At 30.9% G+C, this 23,617-nt stretch overlaps 2 protein-coding genes across 7 annotated transcripts in view; one reads left to right on the forward strand and one right to left on the reverse strand.

Moving 5' to 3' along the window:
• The first annotated feature begins 5,667 nt into the window (after positions 1 to 5,667).
• Positions 5,668 to 19,764, forward strand: Syx13 (syntaxin 13). Of its 2 annotated transcripts, XM_074141514.1 has the most exons (7): positions 5,668 to 5,755; positions 5,864 to 6,261; positions 6,343 to 6,508; positions 8,052 to 8,328; positions 8,756 to 8,838; positions 11,780 to 11,871; positions 14,934 to 19,764. In XM_074141514.1, the coding sequence occupies exons 2-7, from the start codon at positions 6,038 to 6,040 to the stop codon at positions 15,010 to 15,012; spliced, it is 921 nt and encodes a 306-aa protein (XP_073997615.1). In that variant the 5' UTR covers positions 5,668 to 5,755; positions 5,864 to 6,037; the 3' UTR covers positions 15,013 to 19,764. The 2 variants fall into 2 exon arrangements, with proteins under 2 accessions (XP_073997615.1, XP_073997617.1); XM_074141516.1 differs by having other exon boundaries at positions 5,698 to 6,261; positions 15,667 to 19,764.
• pns (DENN domain containing pinstripe) overlaps positions 18,363 to 23,617 on the reverse strand; it is a 39,656-nt gene continuing 34,401 nt past the window's right edge. For 4 of the 5 annotated variants that reach the window (XM_074141501.1, XM_074141502.1, XM_074141503.1 and 1 more), the window contains one exon: positions 18,363 to 23,576. In XM_074141501.1, coding sequence (XP_073997602.1) covers positions 23,384 to 23,576 — 193 coding nt within the window. In that variant the 3' untranslated portion in view covers positions 18,363 to 23,383. The remainder of the gene's footprint in view (positions 23,577 to 23,617) is intronic. The other variant, XM_074141500.1, reaches the window with a different exon arrangement.

Genomic DNA, 23,617 nt, shown 5'->3' on the forward strand with positions numbered 1-23,617 from the left:
CAAAAATAAGCAAGAGCTGCGTAGCAACCTAAAGGGAACGGCCATTTTTAGAATTTACTTTTCGCTGAATCATTTTGCTTTCAATATAAACACACACATACATGTTATGTAATCAACATAAATATGATAAATAAAAAAACCACTAGTGTGGAAAACTCACATGGCTTTTTCTCTTTACTGTTCTTGAAAGCGGAAGTGACTCAATTTCATCAAAAAATGAATTTTTAATTATTTTTGCTCGACCTTATAAATTTTTTTTTTATAAAACAAAAATAACAATACCTTTGCGGGCCTAACCAAATATTCAAATGAAATGTAGTCTTCAAAAATAGCGGAAAATATGTCCACGAAATGCGCACAACTCAGTTTAAAGAGATATTATAATACTTTAAACTAGGAATTTTAGCAAAATATTTCATTCATTCTTTTAAATAACTTTAAGGTATGAGAAACCGCTAATTCGATTTTGGAGAAAAACAAGGGAGGAGGGGCTGAAATGGATTTTTATTTAATATTTGGGCGCAAACATCTGAAGCGATTAAAGCTCCCGGGGCCTGTTTAGTTTCATTGTAGTGCTGGTCTTCAAATAGTAATCTCTCATGGCAGAAAGTATGTACTGCCCATTGTCAGATGTGTGCTAAAAAAAACGCCTAGGAAGAGAAAATGTAAAGATCGTCTACACTTAAACCCGGGATATCTGCATGGGAATCCAGTATGCTAAGCTCTGAGCCAATCTCTTCCTTTTTTGTAAAGAACATACGTTTCAAATTTCCATTAATATTGAAAAAGCGAATACTTCCCTTCAGTGCACTAAAATGACAATTTTGAAGGAAAAAAAAGTGCCTGCTTAGCTAAAATTTGAAAATCTGCACGATCGGAAGCTTTGCTTTTACAACAGGAAAGGGAAAATCAAACGAAAATGGCGTCTGTTGAAACCTGTACAGAGAGAGAGAGAAAAAAAAAAACTGACGAGGAAAAGGAAGAGAGATCTGCGGCGGTGAGGAGGGCAGATGAGAAAACACGTGCCCTGTATCGAAAAAGTTGAACAGGGGAGCAACAAAACCCAGAAGGGAGTTTACGTCAGCCGTGACGTCAGCGTTGCATCACCTGTCATGCGCGCCTACACCACCACCTCTCCTTCAAAGAAAACTTTGGAAACACTTTATTGCAGGAGATTTTGTTTTGCGCGAAATACGTCATTTAAAACTACATAACTTTACAAGGTCACAAATGACATAAGACATGCTAGAATATTATGAGTATTCCCCCACCCACCAACCCTTGAAGACACAACCGTCTCCTCAAAACCAGACGAAAATTGCCGTATTACCGTGGCTTAGAACTACAAATCATGCTGTTACAGAACATTAAAGTTGTGCTCAACTTCATGTAAGAACTCAAAACTAAAGTTTCAAAGATAAGTGAGAAATACGCATACAGTTTAAAAAAGGCTGGAACTATTTTCGAAAAATCCCAAATAATCAAAAAGTAAATTATAAAAAATAATCTAGTAACTCAGAATCATTGCTCCACTAATGTTAGTTACAAAAAGTAAAAAAAAAAAAAAATACGTAGACAAAATATTGAGTAGTACTGAAGCTCTTTAACAAAATTCTACGTAAATATTAAATAAAAAAGGAGATTTGATGAAACAACTGAGATAACAGTAAAAATGAGTCAGACCACTTTTTAAAATTAATGAAATCCTAAAACTGTGTGTAATATTGAAGTGGTAGCTTATGTAACAGCCATTGCATGAGTAGATCTAGTGCAGGAAAATGCGGTAGCAAGTGACGTTTCAAACAGTAATCTGAAAGTGCTGATGCACTCCTGTAAACAACGGCGGCCCCCCCCCAAACAATATAAAACTTATATTCCACTAATAAGGCCTGTACCATTCAAGTTGGGGGGTGTATAATTACGCCCAACCTTGCTAACCAAAAAGACACCTTCCTCTTACTGCTAATAAGAGAAAGTACAGCAATCGTGCCCAACTTCCGAATAAAGGTTTTTTTTTCTTAATTACAGAATTTGAGGCCCGTTTTACTGAAAAAGCTGAAGCTAACATACTGCACAACTTCCATTAGTCAACTAATCTAATCTATACATTTTATTCCAACTCCAAATTGCAAAATATACAAAATTCTACTAACATTATGCACTTTATAAAATTGTACATTCAATCAAATAACTGTAGAAACCAGTCTGTCTACACCGTCTCAAATAAAAACGCGACCCCAATGCTACCTAAATGTATTCTCCTAGTGGAAATTCTGTCCAAATTTGACATTTTGGAATGGTGCTAACACAAGATGTGACTAAATGGCTTTGGCCAATCACTAGCCTTACACTTTTTCACACATTTTTTTCCGGGATAATTCGATTAATAGAATATTTAAAAAAAAAATATTTTACATGAATTACTGTTGCTTGAATACCAAGTCCATAAAAATTGGCAGAAAATTTACTTAAACTGTGTGAATTGGTCGTGTATGTTTCAAAAATTGAAGAATAAACATTTGCACAAGAAATAAAAACGAAGTTTTATTCGTCACCTGAGATTCAAGGAGAGAGACATTCCGAAGGAAATATGTAGACAGGGAAGATTCAGTTAAACTAAACATCATTTTGTTTTACCTTCAATTAAAAGGGAATTACAATAAAACAATTTAATAAAATCAAGTGGGTCATCTTAAATAGAGCATACAAACAACTAACTGGCCAATGTGTAGACTATAACCAATCATTTTTAGATATATAATTGTCTTTTTACGGCTTATCGATATACATATCTTCACCTACATTCGGAAGCCTTAGGATCTGCTGAATAATAATAATAATAATGAAGTCAGGCGAAGAACTTGCTTCTTCAAAATCGTCTTGAGCATATACTGCTACTCCTGAAGGACAACATCCACTAGGGCAAAAATCGTCGAGACTGGAATTAAGATTCCCTGCAGTCTAAATAATCCAGACACTAATTTTAGCCATTTAAATCCATCGTATTATTTTATGTATAAGACTTTAGTTCCTTATTTCGACAATAATTCATTTATAACGTAGTAATCTTTTCACAGTAAACACGCTAATCCGAACTTTACCAACATTGCTTTATATATAGTGCGAAGTGAGTGACGGATTAGAGATAGAGTGGCAAGAAAGATTAATTATTATTATTTTTTTATTGATTTAAGGCGCGTAAACATCTGCGGTATATCTCTCTCTCGTTACAGACAACAATGTGTCCATCACCGGACATTGAGCTGTAAAGAAAAAAGCTCCTAGAAAGAGAAAATCTAAGGGTCACAGCAGCTGGATTCAAACCAGGGTCCTCCGTGTGAAAATCCAATACGCTAACCGCACAGCTAATCCCTTCCCTTTCTCCAAAGGTTCCAAATCATGATTAATACGATTAATCGAAGAGTTACTATGGGAATTTAGACAGGTTTTTATCATAAAAAAGTTATTTATGCGAGAATCCTTCAAGTTTTGAAACCTCAAGCTTTAACATCCAAGAAGAATGCAAGAGCATGTTCTCGTATTTAAAGTATTCAATAAAGAAGAGAAACCTATGTAGAAATTCAAGAATCTGTCTCAAGTAATTTTACTACAAGTATAAAAGATGGTTGGGTCATTAACGCATATAAAAGTGACCTTGATGGACAGCGGCAATGTCCTGGCAAGCGAAGTGTTCACGTCAAATAGGGCTAACACTCATAAAAAGAAAATGTAACACACCTTAGCATAGGATATTCACGCCAAAATAATGTCTTGAATTAAATTATACGCTTGGTTAAATTGTTGAAATGAATTGAATATGTACAAAAGTTTTATTTGATGCATAAGTATAATATTTTAAACATGAAATAGAATAAATCATTGATTAGAAATACATTACCCATTTATAAAATAAAAATATACCTAAAGTTGACATAAGCATCTTAGAAGAGAACAAAAAGCCCTATTCTATACATAAGGCAAATGTTTCTTCTAGTAATGAATGAGTTCAATGCCATACTTCCGGCCAAACACTATTAGGCAACGTTCTTACGAACCACTAAAATACTCTTTTGGGATGTTTGCCAGAATTCTAAAAAGACATCATCCTTTGGGTACTCTGCATTTGCAAGGAAATAGAAATTTATTTATATATAATTACATCACAGTTACCGAGGAACACATAAATATGTTCATTGATTCAACTTATTTCACTTAATAATTTCACCTAAAAATAACACCAGTAAAATAAAAGGATACTATTTCAATCTTACATACTTAGCAATCACATTTTCAACAGACAGAAATAAACGAAATAAAATTTAGCCTCTTTACTTCAGATGTTGATAGTTTTATTAAAACAAGTCTTCGAATAACGATCTAAGTACAAAATGAACATTCAAAATAAATCAAATGGAAAATTTTAAACTAAAGATCAACTTAATACACCATGACCCACTTAGAATACACAATGTCAGTAGGCCATTTCTTAATGTAAAAGCGCTAGCTTATTTAAACATCACCAATAACACCATGAGGAAAATGAAAAACAACTAATGTTCAGTTTGTTACACTAGTTGTAATCAACTTGCTTAATATTTTGTATTCACTTCAGAAAGAACATTTTTGAATACACTGCAAATAATTTGATAAAGTTTTTCAAGAGCAATAAGCGAAATATTATTTTACTTATATGATTAAATGCATAGTAAATTGAATCTGTTGATCAAGCAAAGACAAAAGAAAATGGCTTTGTTGCATGTCGTCTTCAAACCTAACTACTTTTGCTTTCTTTCTATTTAGTCTTGAATCATCTTTGGCCTTGAGATAGCAAATGGTCAAACATCAGGTCAAAGGTAAATACACGGAGCAAAATGTTAAGTTCGCAATAAGTTCGGGTTCAAAGAATGAATCTAAAAAGTTCTCTTTTTTAATGCAAATCACATTCTTATGAACATCTATAGTACCAGTAGCGAGTATTTCTAATGATCAGAAAGTTAACCTCATAACATTTACAAAAAAACGTATCGTAAAAGGTACAAACCCTTTTTTAAAAGACCATCCGTAAAAGCAGATTCACCAAGCAAAACACTGAGTTTATTCTCGTAAATAATCTAACATTTATTCCAGTGTAGTAAAGAAAACACCTTCCACAGAAGACTACTAAATTCAGTAACTAGACAAGTTCTAAATCTTAAAGAAATTTTACAAATCGATTACAAAGTGAAATGTGACACAATTGAACATGAGAATAGAATAAATTAATTAAATAACATGAAACTTACAGAAAAAGTAGTGGCCAAGTTGGGAACGTGCAGTTATAGCTGTGACTTGATCACCCAGCACGCCCTTGATTATTCTTAGCATGAGGAAGTTTAATCTTCCTTCTTCAAAACTCTTCAAAATAAACAAGTTATAATATTTAATATAAATAAAATTTTGAATTATTCAAAAAAACAACTCCTCAGGGTTTTACTTAATTTAAACTCACTTTTATAATTTAAAAAGGTAAACTCAACTGCTTCATATATATACAATACACTTTAAGTACACACATAACCCATACTCAAATATTTATTCTTATAATAAAAATGTAAATATAATTATTTTATTATAAATTTGGAATAGTCCAAAAATGTTTAAAACAAGATAGTTGAGAAAAATCAGATCATATGATTCACAGTTCAAGCAATATGGTGTACTCGAAGCTGGCTGGGCGCTGATACGGGAACCTTGAAGTTGTGTATCATTCTGAAAAGTTATGTAAACTAATTTATTAGCATTGTTTATTCAGTTTATATTTTTTAAAATTAACAAGTTCCCTTATAATTTTCAATAGAAGTGAATATCCCATTTTATATTGTAGGTAATGAAGAGGTGAATTTCATTTTATCTCCCAACTGCTGATTACATATCTCAGTGCGTAGGAATTCGTAATTAGGAAGTTTTATCATCATTTTATCACAAAGAACTTATAGTCAAATATTGAACTCTTGACTGGCCTCTAAGGGATTATACTTTTAAAAGAATTTACAGATCAATGTCTCAATCAATGGGAACTAATCAGAAAAATTATGGGTCAACTAACGAAAGAGTACCGAATGTTTCCTTTTCTGGTGTACAATTTAGTCCAACCGAGATGTTTGATCTGTCAGAAAATGTCACAGCAAATATCTACAACATTAATTCACATAGTAAGAAGTTTGAACAGGCATTAAAAACGATAGGCACGCAAAAAGATTCACAGTTGTTCAGAGATGAAATGTATGTATCATTATATAGCAGTTCAGTTTTCCTCCAAGTATCGCTATCCTTTGAATTTATAACTTTGTTTTCTTTTTTTAGGCAATCGAATCTTCACAGTGCAAACAAAGTTGTGACGCAGACTACAAAAGATTTGAATAAACTTTCATCAATAGTAAAGAAAGGTGATAAACGTCAAAAACTTCAAGTGGAAAAGTTAACCAATACGTTTAAAGAAGCAGTTCAAATGTACAGTAAAGTACAGAAGGTATTAAATACTGCGTAATAGTTAACATCCAATGTTTCCCTCTTAAGATGCAGTTTTTGATTTTTGTCCATCAAACATATATTACACGATAGTAAATTTCAATAAATATTTCTAAATATTTAATGAGATAAAGAAATGTAATTTTTTTTAAATTGGTAATGTGCTTAGATTGTTGATGAGGTTGCACAAGAAAATCCACTTCAATGTCCACCTACTTCGGTACAATTCTTAACATATCTATATTGTTGTAAATGATTGTATAATTTTTAAGGGCCATTTTTGACGAAGTATGGTTTAAATTACTGCGGTTGAATCAGAATTGGATAAGTGATTATTATGTGCATTCACATTTTACTATTTTTTAATGCAATGAGTTGTAATTGTTATTTAGAGGCTTGTGTAAGCAACTTGAATTTTTATTATTTTTAGTTGTCCCAATAGGATATATTTGCCTTACCTTCTACAGAAAAGTTATCTTTCGGACAGTTTTAAAAAACAAAATTTTAGATGCTTTTTTAAAATACGAGAACAAATCACAATATTGTCACTTCCCTTCACCACTCCTGCTTCGAGGTGTCTCAAAGAGTTGGAATAGTGCACTTTCTTTTCTTCCAACTTTTTTCACCAGTTTTGCATCTTCATTTTGAAAGATTCTGTACCTCCATATGAATTAATGTTTGATGCACCAGTTCCTTGTAGCTATACATTCTATTATTGATGGCTCAAGCATATAACTACATCTATATTTCTGTCTGGAGAAACACCATTCCCAGAAAGAAAGGAATCTTAGTACAGTTTTTTCTTTTTTAAAAAGTTAGCTTCGCTGCTCAACTGAAAATGTTAGCTGCCGTGATATGGGAATCACTGAGTTAATTTGTTTTTTTCCAGTGATCAATTTTGATGTTAGTTATATTTATTTTTTTGCTTATATTCTGTAAGGCAGATATTGTGTTAGAGTACTTATTCAGTGCAAATAAAATCCTAGTGTTCTAAAAGAAAGTTTTAAGCAAATTTTAATGGACGATCATCAAAATTTCTTTAATCCTTCAACTGATATGGCCAGCTGAACTGTGGTCACGAGGTGCCGTTGGGTCTTAGCAAAGCAATTTTAAGCAGATTGTTTTTGCTCGCTCTGTACATCCAAGAGTTTTTCCTACCCGATATGAAAGAACGGATGTAACACCTTTTCTGTTTTAACACTGGTACTGTAGATGGGATGTCTTCATTAATAGGAAGAGCACATGAAAACCAAAGATACCCTTAGTTAGTCATTGAGGAAACGGAGATTGTATATCTTCTGTTTTAGATTAGGTAGCACCAACCCTCTGGCCGCTATCTACTTCTATTCCCATCAATATCTTCATAATCAGTTTCATTTCTATTTTTTTCTATTGTATTCTTTTATTTTTGGTGATCATCTACCTGTATTTTTGTTTTTTGAAGATTCCCTTTGTTATTACAAAATTCTTAAAATTCATATTAATGTAAATCATTTCCTGCTGAAACAATGTTGAAGGTTTAAATGCAAACATTATTTTCACAGCAACTCGTTGAAAAAATGACACAAAATTTTGTGCCATCCGAAATAGCTCGTCGAGATGATGAAGAGGCCGCATTCAGATTGTCACAAGGCGCTGTTGGTGGAAATGATGAAATCAATGCGGCAGAACTGCGACTTGAGACCAAGGCTTTAGAATTTGAACAGGGTTTATTAATAGAACGAGAACAACGGATCAAGGAAATTGAAAGTTGTGTACTAGATATCAACCAGATAATGAAGGAGCTTGCTTCATCGGTGTTCAAACAGGCTGAAGATATAAGTAAGAGCATTTTTTAATGTTTATGTATTTCCATTAGTTGTTCATCTGTTAGTGTCTCATGATTTATGACTTGAACCATAATGGTTTCCCTTGTTTCTAAGCAAAATGCAAAGTATTTGTGGAGAAATTTGATTCCATCTCTAACCGGTTTTTTGGGGGGGAAATTTTCTAGAAAATGGCTCCACTGGTTTTCTTTAAAATCTGCAGTACACACACATAAACATATATATTTAAGAAAGATATACACGTGTATACATATTTTGATTGCAAAAATGTTGCATTAAAATGCGTTTAAGGACACTTCTGGGAGAAAAAGGGAACATTCACGAAAGGAAAATATAAAATCAAAAGATTTGTTGGATATTTTGTTTTTTTTCTTCAACCTTCAAATATTTGGTGGAAAAATAATCTTGAAAATTTATTTTAGATTCTATAGAAAATGCTATTGAAGATGTCCATAGCAATGTGGAAGCAGGAAATGAAGAACTGGAGAAAGCGGCCTCCTATCAGGTACTTGTCTTCCGTTCATATTAGGTTCTTTTTTGGGCATTCACGATGATAATTTCACTTTTAAATAAGTACTGGCTGCATTAGCTTAGTTAAAGGTCGGTGGACTCCTGGGCTTATGTAAGGGTATGATCCCAGATCCCTATAATGCCGTAGCATTCTAGATCCTTGTTGCCGTAGCTTCTATGGCAGGCCTAGGAACTCGGTAAGTTCCTTGCTCTTTATTCTTGACCTTAAGAGAAGCTTTTAAGAGAAGGACTCACCTGGGTGCCCTCATAGTAATTTCTTTAGACCTATCATGGTCTCCATCCACATCGTATTTGCCCAACTGTCCTGTAGGACAATTCTATGAGGATTGACCGTCTAAATCTGCACGAAAAACCGTAACGTTGAATAACACGAAACTTTTTTTTTCTCGTTGCCTATAAAAGATAAAATTTATAATTACTTTTATATTTTATAACGTTTTTCTTTTTTAATCTGTGATTAATAGTTTGATTATTATAGATTAATAGATATTACAGTATTAAGCTAAGTTTAATGGTGTGCTACTTTTACAAATCTTTTTGTATTAAAACTGTCCGGTAGGACAGTTGTATAAGGGTTGATCGTCAAAAAGTGCACGAAAAAGCGTAACGTTGAAAAACACCCAACTTTGACAATTTTTTTCTCTTTTTCTACAAAAGCTAAAATTCCCAAATTTTCTTCAAAATATAGGGCAAATCCTCCTTTATAGCTGTAATTTTTTTGCAACAACCCAGATCTAATGGGTTTCGAGAAAAAAGTTGCCAAAAATGGGCAATAACGGCTTTTTCAAAAAATGTTCTTGTTCTTTTGTTGTTACCTTTTTTGTAAACAACGTAGCGCCTAAACGCGCGAACCGATTTTCATGAATGAGGTGTCATTCGATTCGGAATTTTATGTGATTCGGAATTTTATGTAGATGTGCCTTTTGGGGGTCTCGACGCTGTACATCGAATGGGGGAGGAGTTCGCCCCCTTTATGTAAGGCCCCCTTCAAAATTATTATTACTAATTACTCTGTAAATCTTGGCCCGATTTTGATAAAATTTGGTAGGATGATAGAGTTAGGGCTCCCCTAAGTAACATTAAAGCGGCGATCAGCTCTTACACTTGTTAAGGGGAAGTATAGCAATCGTTTCAAATTATCGACACTTGAACCGATTTTCATGAATGAAGTGTCATTCGAATCGAAATTTTGTTCAGATTTGCACTTTAAAAGTCTCGACGCTGTGCCTCATAAGGAGGGGAGTTCGCCCCACCCAAATAAGGCCCTTTCTAAAACTATTATTACCAATATTTCTATAACGCTTAGTCCGATTTTGATAAAATTCAGCTCGAATAAGTGGTTAAAGCTTCTCTACGTTGCAGTGAAGTGCTATCATGCTCTTGCACCTACTAAGAGGAAGTACTGCAATCGTTTAAATTATCAATGAGTGAACCGATTTAAATCAATGAATTGTCGATTAAAAAATCTTTTCCTCTTTGCCTTTTAGGGAGAAGTACTGCAATCGCAATTTATTTTTCTTACTCCTCTTAAAAGGAAGTACTGAAATCGCAGTTTAATTTTGCTATTTACGTACAAATACCTTCCTATATTATTCAAAACGCTTTTTCAAAAAAATTGTTATTGAGGATGGTTTGAGGGACCGCAACTATAATCAATCTTTAAAATGATCTCTCCATTGGTAGTTATTGGTTCCGACTTAACACCTTATCAGATTATAATGATAGAATTGCTTATTCCAAATTTTAAAAAAATCTGTAAAGCAGATATGTAACATTCCAAATAGACAAAAAGGAAAATCTATCCAAAAGGTACAAAAATCTCCTTAACAAAAACTTACAGTTTAAAATGTCAAGTATAAGGGTTGATTAAACGCCAAAAGGTACACAAATCAGCGAGTACCCATCATTTCATTAATACTTCATTAATATTTAAGTAATTCTACTGCATTAATTTTCATTAATAAGTTATTTTTTAGAATTTATTAGATGTCACAGACCCTTATGCTGGCCATTTTCGTCTACAAAATATTTGTTCAAGTAGCCCTGTAGATTGACTGTAATATCTAGTTATTTATAATAATCAAACTATTAATTACAGGTTAAAAAGAAAAACGTTATAAAAAATATGAAAAAATTATGAGGCTAAAAAATTCAAAACCTTTTTTTAAAAAAAAACTTACACCAACATACATCAATGATTTTGTTTATTTTATTTATTTATTTTTATTTTTAAATAAAAATCGTCGGTTTAAGTTCATTCTTCGATTAAAGTAATTGTATTTTACTATAAGTAAAATTAGGGGGACTAAATTAAATTACAATTGAGAAATCAATAATTGTTGAATAATCTACTTGTTATAACTGTGTGTTATCTGTGCTCACGAATATTTCGGTAAGACGAATTCAAGACAGTAGCCTACTCTAACTTTGTCTTTTTCTACTTTAACATGCATGTACGTATATGTGATTTATCATAATTATAACAAAAAAATATTATGAATGAAGTGGCCAGCATAAGGGTCTGTGACATCTAATAAATTCTAAAAAATAACTTATTAATGAAAATTAATGCAGTAGAATTACTTAAATATTAATGAAGTATTAATGAAATGTTGGGTACTCGCTGATTTGTTGTACCTTTTGGCGTTTAATGAACCCTTATACTTAACATTTGAAACTGTAAGTTTTTGTTAAGGAGATTTAAAAATAGCTAGCATTAGGATCTGTCTCATCTAATAAATTCTAAAAAATATTAATGAAAGGTTACTGCAGTAAAATTACTTAAATGAAATCAATGAAGTATTAATGAAATGTTGGGTACCAGCTGATTTGTGTACCTTTTAGCGTTTAATCAACCCTTTTACCTAAAAACTTTTTAAACTGTAAGTTTTTGTTATTTATATGTTTTATTTCAGAACAAACGTAGACGGACCACGTGTGTTCTATTTGGAATTTCTGTGACAGTTGGAATAATCTTGGCCATCATAATCGCTGTCTCGTTACGAAAGTAAAACTCAACTATTATCTGTGATATAATTAATTATTATTATTATCTAATTATTATTTAATCCAACAGTAATGAATTGTCTGAATTTGTCTGATTTTATTAGTATCAGAGAGAATGTTCTTGAAACCAAACAAAACCGAAAAACACTAGTATTAGGTTTTCATAAATGGAAAGTAATTATTTTCTATTTTTTAAAATACATACCTATTTTTTTTTCAGAATTATTTTAATACTTTTCATTTAAAAACATTGCTTTCCATTTACACTGTTTACGTGGACGATGTCATTTTCTTTTTAACAATCAATGCTTTTGTTTTTCTTTGGATTTTTATTTTTTATTTTTAAATTAAACTGTTTTTACATTTATAAAATCCATTTTATGTAAATTATGTGATACTTTTTTTTTTTAACCAATTATGTGAGTGGAAAATAATATTAATACATCTATCCTCTGATTTAGTCGGCAAAAGGTGTTCTCACAATGCTGTGTAAATAGAAATAACTTCTATTCTTTTTTTAATAATGTAAAGCCGTAAAATCGAAAATTCATTTGTTTAAATAAAGATGCTAAAATTCTTGAGAGAAGATTCATTTTTATTAGTTCATTCATGATTGGGGCGTATCCATTACGTCGTTTGGGGATGGGGCGGATATACCCAAATTTCTAAATATTAATACTTTAGTATTGACAATATTTATGTGGTCAGAAGTATTTTGATCCGACTGTAGTGGTCATCGCCATCGACTGGGTACCTGACTATGTCGACATTATTAATGCAATAATATCAGAAATAAGTGTATTTGATCGTGTAGGTTCCGGATTTAGAATATAAAGGAAATAAAAAGTTCTAATTATTAATAAAGCTATTTAACTAGTAAATAAAATGTTTGTATGTTGGTATTAAACACCATGGATTCTGCGTTTAAAGAGGAAATAATTTATCGAAAGTCAATTTAAAAATCAAAACAGAAAAAAATGTAAAATTTTCATTTCGTTTATCGGAAAGTTTTGCGAATCCTGACGACAAATTTTAATAAAATCATAAATGTTAACTAGTTTTTTGCTATTTCATCATCAGAGCTGGTCCTCTTTATAAATTAAAAAAAAACTGAGTCGCATTAAAATCTCCGCAAAATAATGGTTTCACTTTTTCACCATTTATTTTCCTAAAAATAAAAAACATTTTATACATTTTGGGAAGACCATAAGCGCATGATTCATTTTGCTTTGCATACATATAATGCTGATGTCAGTTATATCTAAAATTTGATTAGTTTTTATGGATTACACGTATCTCCGCTGAAATTGGAGAGTCACTGGAACATTAAGAAATATTTTGTAGGAAATTATAAAACCCAGTTAAATGTCCTTCTTTTGATTTTTGTAACTAGTACCAACTTCTCCTTATCGTGATGTTACCTTTATTGGGAAGCATCATTACATGTTTACATCAAATGATTCTTAGTTCTTCATCCGGTACTAGCTTAAGGGAAAGCAACGCCTTGATACCCTCCCGCCGAAGATAGATCCTCTGTGGTCCACTAAAAGCAATCTAATCAACCATCTGAGATTATCTATTTTTTAATGAAGGGCGATGTAATTCTGTTTTGAAAATCATGCTCCAGCGGTATTTAGTTTATTACTAGGTGACCCTAATCGTCCACTACAGAAAAAAAATGATAGTACAAAAATTTGAGAGAAGTATTAACGTCTACCGTACAAATTCGGAGGATAGATGTACACAGCCTCCGGAAGGTAAAAATTAGGGAAAAAACAATCCGCTCAATAATTAAGATCATAAAAGTATTCCTCAAATATAATTTTAAAAATGCTTATATTTTCAAATCAGACTCAAAAGTCAAAATCGATCAAAATAAAATAAAAGATATGTAAAAATATCATAAATGTCTTAATTGATTACACACTAGCTTTTTGAAAAGAAAACCAGCTTAACATTGGGTAAATTAATCAAGAAATATTTGTTAAAATCAATAAAGCTCAAATCCCATGGGATGATGGATAAGTATTTACATAATGTAAAGAACATTTCTTCCCACTTTTTTTTTTTCCTAGGGTGGCAAATATTATGGGATAGGTTTGTTTTTCCATAATATCAGTATTGGGCAAAGTTTAATCTTGATTTAGTCTCTTTAATTCTTGTAACTAAATTAGTCTAGCCAAAAATCGATTGTAACTAACAATTGAAGGTTAATGTAACTACGTATTTAAATAACATCGTTGATTTTACCTGTCGTAGGACGCATGTTTTTAGCGACAAACATGGGGTCCTTCAACTGATTAACTTCAACGATCTTATCCAAACACTGCACACTCAATTAACATTTTAAGAGTTAGTCCTGACTAAATATGCCCAGAATTGCCATAAACGTAGGGATAATAAGAAAAAGTATTTATAATAAGTCTTGTTAGATTTATATTGTCATTTACTTATTAAGATCAGCTAAATTTTGTTTTTAAAAAATGTAGTGGTTCCCCATTGATCCATCGAGAAAAATCTTTTCTTAACTTAACTGAATTTAAATTTTAATATTGTAAATTTTGTTGTGACTTAATCCTTTTATTGGTGCAGCAGAAATTATTGGTAAGTTTTAATGATTTGCCTTGCATGCTGATTGTGGAACAAAGGTAATCTTAAAAAATAATCAGGTCAACATTGTCGCCTACTTTATTTATTTAAAATTTACATCAGGTTTTGTCGTGTAAGTGGTTTACAGTTGGCGTATCTTTCGTGTTTAGTAAGAATATTTAATACTTTCAATTCTAGAAATTGGGCCTTAAAATAGGGAGTTTTGTGTTCACTTATACAAATTTCAGCTCTTTGTACTACAGGTTAAATCCTTGGTTTGGTGTCAGAAGCTTTCCTTTTCGAATCTTCATCTTTAGGATAGAATTTAGAAATATTCACAAATTAAGTCGGAACATTGCTTCATTATCGTTGAAACGTGCAGTCTTTATATTGAATTCTCCAGAATTTTGCCTATATTTATGTGGTTTCCAAGGAGCTAGTTGATTTGTAACTAAGGCAGTGTTTCTCTCCTAGTGAAAAAGTTCTGCAAATGCGTGGAATATCTTCTCATGCTGCTGAAGTGAAAGAAAGAAGCTGCAACTTAGACTTATGACCTTCCATGCCAATTTGTCGAGACTCTCCATTGCCTTAATTTGCCTTTGAGCCAAGACACCAGGAGTGCAAAGGCACCGTCTTTGCCTTGTTTTATATTGTAGTTCAAAATTGAATGATTTTATTTCTAAAAAAAAAGAAAAGTTTAATACAGTTTTAAAAACTTTTATCTCTATTAAACATAATATACTGATTAATAATCGATATTTCGATTTTTATAACAACTTTTGATTTTTGTAAGCTATAATACAATTACGATACGTATAATTTATTTCTGGGAAGAAGAACTCAAATAATATTTGGTAATTACAGCCAAATTAAAATTAAATTCGAACATTTACAAGCTACAATATTTTAAACTAAAGTTCGATTATTTAATTAATTTAATAAATAAATAATATTCATGTGGTGAAAAACTATTTTTTTTATAATGTAGTACAAAATTACTTAACCATTTTTAGTTTGTTTTCTTTTTATAGTCTGTTGCCCAGATTTTACGAACACTTTTCTTTTTTATTTATTTTTAAATCTCATGTTACAAATTTGTCGCATTTTACAAATTACACCAATACAAGATCCATTCGCTTAAGTTTTTATTTTTATATCAATAACTGGTCTGACATAATTAATTATTGCATTTTTTTTTTTATTTCAGGCCTATTTGCACAGGTTTTCTTATCTGTAGCCAATAATATCAAAAACCAAAGAAAAGTAAAGAATTTCTCCTTCTAACGAAAAATTCAACTCCTCATTTTCTGATTTATAGTTTAATTAAATAATGGAAATCATTTTATTAATTATGTTTCAGTTCATATGAAAATAGTAAATTTTTCACCTAGATTAGGCTCGTATTTCAGGTCAATTTTTTTTTACAAAATTCGTTTGATTCAATTTGATTTGTTGGATAATATTAGTAGCAAGATTTTGATTGGATGAAAACAAGAAAATTAGTTATTTGTCAAGCTTTCTGTAATATTTTTTTATCACACTCATAATTCGATTGGTCCGTACCTGAACAGAATACTCGGAAGAAAAACAAAAATTGTTCAAACTATTGCCATTTCCGGCAAACCGATTTTCTTAATATTCAGTACTTAAGCAGTATCGAATTTTAGTAAACTTTTAACCCTCGTTAATATTACAGTAGTTAAGACATAGATTACTCAAACTGAAACTAGAGGGAAGCTCCACACCTCCTTAATGTAATTAAGAAACTTTTCTGGAAAAATATAACTAATAAAAGTCAGTGACTATTACCTTTACAATAATTATTATTGCTGTTTTCGCAAACAGTAGCCACATAAACTACAGTTCTACTATTTTTCGACCAAAATATCATTGCCAGATCACTTGACTCCAGCAATAATTCTCTTTTCTTGCAGTAACCACATCTTGCTTATAAGCATCCAACAATTCTTTAAAAAAAAAAATTGTATATTGTGCATACAGTGAGCAATAAAAAGTCTACACAGACCTGAAACAATATGCGAACTTTGCTGAAAATAAACTAAATGTTGCAAATTACAATTGAGGGAAAAAATAAAGCTAGATAAAACTAGATAATTGGAGTATAATTCATCTCTTTAATTTCCCGACCTGCAACTCATGCATTATCATTACCATCTTTAGAATCCTCTAGACAATTCTCGTTCTATATTCTTCACTTTTTACATCTCCCCATTTCAGTTGATCTTACAAGAATGAATAAATTTACGTGGATTATGTAGACTTTTGCTTCTGTGTATAAAAAACAGATATTTGAACATGAATTTTAATGTCCCAAGTTGCATCATCTAAGGAAAAAAAGATCTGTTGTTACCGATAGAGGGTTTCCCACAACTCTGAGGTATTTGGTTTCACATAAAAGTAGAAATTGTTCATAGATTTTATTAAATTAAAAAAAAATTAAATAAAATGCATCTACTGCAACCCGAATTACGTTTAAAGGAAATAATAGTGAACTTTTTTTGTAGTGTAACCACTTTCGAATAATAAAAGCAGAAATATTCTCCGTTTAAGTAACCAATGGTTAGACAAACCTAAAAAAATAAATGAATAGTAAGACTGGCAATTCAAGTAAATATATTAAAACATTTTTTTTCCAAAGTTGGTGAAAAATTGTAAAGTCAGGAAAACGTTTTAGCTGCTATATCTTAGATTATAATCTCCCAAAATAACGCCTTAAAATATCCTATAAAAGATATATATTCATTATATTTATATTATTAGCACCTATACTAATTACTATTTTATTTATTATTCTTTTTTACATATTTATGATGATAAAAACACTTTGTTGCTTGTTTATTAAATGACGACTATATTAATTAAATTTAAGAGAATTATCTGAAAAAAAGAACAGTATTAAATAATTACCAATAATTTTGAATTATACAAAAACATGATGTGTTGTTGCCTTCTTCACGCAGTGCGCTGATGACCGTCTCTGCTTTGATCGATAATTCGCTTTATATTCATTTATAGTGATTATGAATATCGATTTAAAAAAAAACAATTTTTTTCCTTTGTTTCTTATGTAATCTCAACTTTTTATTCAAAGAGAAAAATAATTAGTTGTTATGTTTATAGTAATTAAAGAATTTTGTTAAAATGAAATTATTTCCTTGTGTGTTCGTTCTCCAATTTATCATCAGTGGAATTATACTAATTTCGATTATTAACTGAATGGTTTTTTAAAAATTGTTTTATAAGGACTTGAGGAAAAAATTCTCGTTTGACTTTATCCCCCTCCCATAAATATCGATTTTTTTTTGGGAATATAGCTTATAATAACGCAACATAGGCATACAGTCGACTTTACTCAGGCGTAGTTTCAACTAGATTATTAAAGCTTTTGTAAAATGACACAAGATTGCAAAATATTCTAGATATGAAGTAAAAAAAAAAATCTTGGACTTGTGTGAGATTCCAATTCCATTTTAACTTTTAATTGACGTCATTTGGAGAATTTTTTTTCCACTATCTGGTCTAAATTACAAGGTGATAAATTTTCCTAACAGACTGAGGTCTCTGAGGCACAGTTTGCCTAACTGCTGAGGCTTAGGCCCTTCCTGGGCTGTGATGGTCACAAAGTAAGTAACTAACAGACACCAAATTATCTTAACCAACCACCTTCTGATAGAAGATTTCCAGATCAATAGAGCTATCATAAGGGAATTTAATTCCTCATCAAATACCAAATTTCAGCTGAAAATGCACAGAAACATTGCCATTCTAACTTGATGGTTAGTGTTTCAAGATTTTGCCTTAAACAGAAGTATTTGGAGTATCTACAACAGAATGAAGGCATCTATTAAGAATTTGGGTGGAAAAAATCATGACACAAACAAATTTCAACTTTTTAAAGGTATTTGTATTTTATTACAGTTTCATGTTTCTTAAATGTTGCGAGGAGGGTAGTAGTATTAAATAAAATTTTTGTTTTTAAAATAAATAAAAGAAAATAAACATAATTTATCACCAAAACAAAAAAATATCGTCAATTAACCTAAAACATGAAAACAATGGAACATTCACATAATCTTTGGTTGAATTTCTTATATGGTTAGCGCACAACAAACAACTCTCCGTTTTATATTTTGCAAAAATTCAATAAAACTAAATTACAAATAATTTTCTAAATAATGAAATAAATTTAGTAAATGACTTCTTTTTTTTTTATAAATTACAAATCAAGAAGCCTGCAAAATTGCCACCAGAGTAATGGGAACCATTTTACAGAATAAAGGCGATACAAATTTAAATTATTTTTCTCTCCTCTCTCTGTTTAAATATCAGTTTGTTCTATTTCTTAATCAATAAAAATCTATTATTTATAATTATATGTGTCACAAGAAGACATCATCACTTTACAATGTAGTAAATTTAAAATTAATTATAATTCCTTTATCTTTTTGTTTAACCACAAATACACATAACCTCTCTACACTAAATTTATATAAATAATCTTTGTCTTATTGTTTTAAAATACAAACCATACATAATCTGTTCTTTTTTTTTTTTTGTATTTTTTAAAAAATAATTATTTCGTTAAAAATATTACACTAAGAAAAATAGAAATTAAAGAGTAAAAGTGTCAGATCACTGGAAAATAATATCATTTTAGGTTATAAATATTTCCAAATGTATTTGGCCACCTAAAGAAAAAAAAATCTTGTAATTCATTTCTAAAACTCATGACTTATGTACAAAAGTGCTTGCTTTATAAGGAACTGGGCCTTGTCTAGTATTATCATTTCTCGAAACACTAGAATGTTTTCATCTACCTTTTTTCTTTTGATACTCTTAGAAAGAGAAAGACACTTTCATAACAATTATGGGAAATGCAATCAGGATTTCGGCTTAACTCTTTCGAAGTAATATGAGGAAGTTTGCAAAGAATACACTACCCCCACTTTGCGTAAAAACTTACGTTCCTTAACCTGGGACCAACACACATATAAGTGAAAGTACCAAAGTTTGAAAAAAAGACAACAAACATCTTTGTCAGCTGTAAGGAATTGGATCTGACAGGAAGTTATCGTTCAAAATCTCTCAACCGGAAGTAGCACTTTTCTGAAGGGATTTTTCCCTAAAAACTTAGTTTTTGGAGCATTCTTGGGGAAGAGATTGGTGTTGGGTTCCCCTTAAATTTTCCAATTCAGTGTAAAGCAGGTTTTACAAACTGGCGTAGTGTTATTGGGAATTAGATATTATAAAAAAAAAAAAAGAAGGAAAACTAATGTTCTTGAGATTTGTAGTAAGAAGAGATCCATGAAGTTGGATGCTCACTCGCCCAGATTTATAGTTCCATAGAAGGCCAAATACAAGTCGTATATCACAAACATTACTATGGCACTAAATTGTAAGATCAAAATTAAATATCCCCTATTTGAAAGTTATTTCCCTTACATAACATCTATCTATGCACATAAAATTATACAATATATAGATTTCTGGACATATAACTATTTACAAAAGACACAAATAATAGTTAACATTAATCTAAATAAAGGAGGAAGTACTCCATGATTCCTTAATTTTTTTTTTTAAATATATATTTACTTTTTTTTTACAGTTATTTTTTTTTATAAAGATCAAAAACTTGCTAACTTTAAAGTTTTAAACATACTTTATAAACAGCTGTACATACAGCTATCAATATTCTTTTAATAACATTTAAAGATTAATAATTGATTCAAATATAAAATTTCTTTATTTTGTTCAATTTTATTTTAATTAATTATTTTTAGACTTCATTTGAAAATATAAATATCTTTTTACAAAATATTTTAGCATTACTTATTTTAAATTAAAACAAAGGAACAGACAGACCTAAAAGTAACGAAAGTGCATTCTCTGATACTCCTTCCAGTATTGTATTGTTATAATCCTAAACTAAACAAATTCATTTTGATGCCAAAATCCCCACAGGTTAAAATTAAAATTTTATAAAAACATGAGATTGTACATACAAGTACAAGAAAAGAAAACCAGGACTAGAAGACATGAACGAGGCTAGGGGATTCTCTAAAAAAAAAGAAGAAGAGAAATGGCCCAACAACCGTAATGTGACGGGGCAGAATTCCTCCACAAATACCCGAGATCAAAGTCGCTTGAGCTTCAATAGTTAGTATTTTCTATATCTTGGAATATAAGAGAGAGTCTTTGCGATACATGTTTTACACTTACTTTTCAGCTCTCGAAACATTAGTAATTATCAGAATGCACTTACTTTTCAGCTCTCGAAACATTAGTAATTATCAGAATTTGTTCTACTTTCTTTTTACTTTTAACTTTTTTAGTAATTGAGAAAATTCTTTCCTTTCCTGAAAGGCCATTTCTAAAGAGATATGAAACTTTCGTAATTGTAGAGAAATTCCTACAAAAAAATCAGTTATGGAAGAATATATGATAGCCGGTGATGCTAAATGAAAGCAAAAAACGCACAAGATATGACCGTCTCGTCAATTATGGAATAACTGATTTAGCTAAAAAGCTTGGTTGGTATATTTGAAAAATTGCGAGATGGAAAAGTATTAGAATATTTCTGACACTGCCAGAATGCAAAGTAATCTGATAAAGCTCTCACATTGCGCCAAAGTACTCTTGTCAGCTGTTCACGTTGAAGGAAAATTACTTATTTGAAATTAAAAATAAAGAATTTTCCAAGTTTTTTTTTAAAATTTACAAACACACGAATAAAAAACCAAAAAATTATTGTACTTTTTCCAAAAGTATAGATTCTCCAAATTCTTAAAATGGAGAATATCAAAATATATTAAACAAAATTGTATGCCCTGAGCTTTATATCTTAATTCAATACTAAGAAAGACTTTTAATGTTAATAAAATCTTTTTTTTTTTTGTCTACTTTTAACTGCAATTTTTTTTTTCTAATAATTTTCACTACCGCTGGAAATAGAAAACTTCCGCAAAGAATATATTCCGGATCCTTGGAAGAAGAGAATGTTCACCAGGTGATTCAAAGACTTGGATTTCAAATGGCTCTCCATAAAGTGTTCATACTGAAATGGTGAGATTCCAATACAACTAGACTGCACATTGAGCAAACTAAATAAAAGGATTCCATTTTGCTTTCTTTGAGGAAACACTCAAATTTGGTACTACCAGACTTAAATGATAAGTACCAAGCCAACCAAGGGCTATATCCCTACTAAAATCCATTTTTGAACATCTACTTTAAGTAAAAGAATTGAACAGGCTATAAGACAGTCGGAAGAACCGTATTTTATAGATGGTTTCAAGATGTTTGTAGCGCGGAGAGACCCAGAGAAACTCTTAGAAATACCATTTGGAAATCTCTCTTCACTGTATTCCAGATTGAACAATTTTGCCATTAATAATTGATAATAAGTTTAAAAAGTAAATTTCTAGGGTTTTCATACAGCCGTCAGTCACAACAGCCCTGTATAGAAGAAGGCATTAGCAGATTTCTAAAACTTTTTCAGCCCTTTTTAGGAGCGCAGGATTTCTCTGCTGATATTTAGCAGAGTTCAGACCAACCGGAGATGAATACGGCAACCGCTCCGTTAATTGGTCCAGTTCCTGTCTTTGGTTACAAATCGTCACCAATAGAAAATCGCATTTCTACAAGTACTGACATGTCCACGACCTAAGGATAAATCTTATGGCGGATAGATTATTTGGTTTTGGTAAACAAACCTCAGATATTTGATGTCAACTTTACTGAATGAGTACTATTTTCAATTATTTTTTAAAAATAAGTGCTAATTACTTTTTAGACGGTAATTGAGTATACAGAATAGCAGAGCAAAACTATCGCAACACACTTCTAAGTTACAAATAATTCGCACAAGAACAAGTATTTTTCAAGATTTATATGTGCCGTAATTTCAATCGACTTAATATTGTCGAAGTGCTGAGTAAAAAACCTACAATGGCCTACCTAAAAAATAATGTTTTAATTCCTTACTCGGTTAAAATAATGATATATAAGTATACTTGATGTTCCAACTCTTAAAAAGTTCAACAGAGTTGATTGTATGTGATTATAAAACAAAAAATGTACGTAATTTTTCATTTATGATGAAATTCTATTAGTTATCATTTTTCCAGACTCAGTTTCGAAGGAGGACCAATCTTGCCGACAAATGGTCTGGGATTTGAGCAAGTACTACAGAACTACATCTGGCTGTTGCCTTAAGTCCTTTACCAAAGTTTTTTGAAATAAGATAATGTCTTTCTCTTGCGTCGTATGTGACAAAATTCTAATGCATGGCCAACACCACAGCGTAAGACATAAAAAGAAGAAAAAAAAAAAAATCTAACAGTTAAAATCGCCTACTCTACCACAATACCTGCAGTGAAAAACTCGACCAGAATCTTGGGGCAATCATTTAATGTATGTAAACATTAGGTTTAATGAAGAGTATTGTTGTCAAACAGGCTAAAGTAAACAAACGACTAGAGAAGTAACGTACTGCAAAAATTCTATGCTAAATGTTTTTTACCTCTCTTAAGAGAAAATATAATAATCGTTTGTCTGTATGTAAATTACATAAATCTAGATTTTTCGTTGTTTCTTTATCATATTTTTTCTTTTCATTCAAATTAATTGTAATGAATTAACCTCATTTGAACTTTTTAAGATTTGGGGCATCAAATTGAATAGGCTATTCTGCAATTAAAACAAAATTAATGGATTCCTTTATAATTTAGAGGTGTTGCGATTATTTTGCGACCAGTTTCCATCAAATCTGTTAATAGCGACTCGTTCTTTGTTGAAGGCTCTAGCAAGTGGATTAGTTTACACCATTTCAGCCAGAGACCAATCTGTTCTGGATTCTAGAATTTTGATACTAATAAAAAATTAAAGACTATAATAATAACCTAATAGTTAGTAACAATGCCGTGAGTAAGAGATTTCTCCAAGACTAGGCTGTACTGGTCCAACGATTGTACAATATGTACTATATAGGTTAATAGATTTGGATCACGTAAAAATGATTCCTCTTCAAACAAGTCTGCGGTTGTACGACTTATGGCAAATACTCCGACTAAAATTTCAGCCAACATGTGGTCCCTGGAAAGAATAAAATACATTTTGTTACAGAAATTTTTCTT

This window comes from Rhodnius prolixus, unplaced genomic scaffold (assembly GCF_049639745.1).
Source record: "Rhodnius prolixus isolate KJV_2025 unplaced genomic scaffold, Rpr scaffold_6, whole genome shotgun sequence".
Taxonomy (NCBI): Eukaryota; Metazoa; Arthropoda; class Insecta; order Hemiptera; family Reduviidae; genus Rhodnius; species Rhodnius prolixus.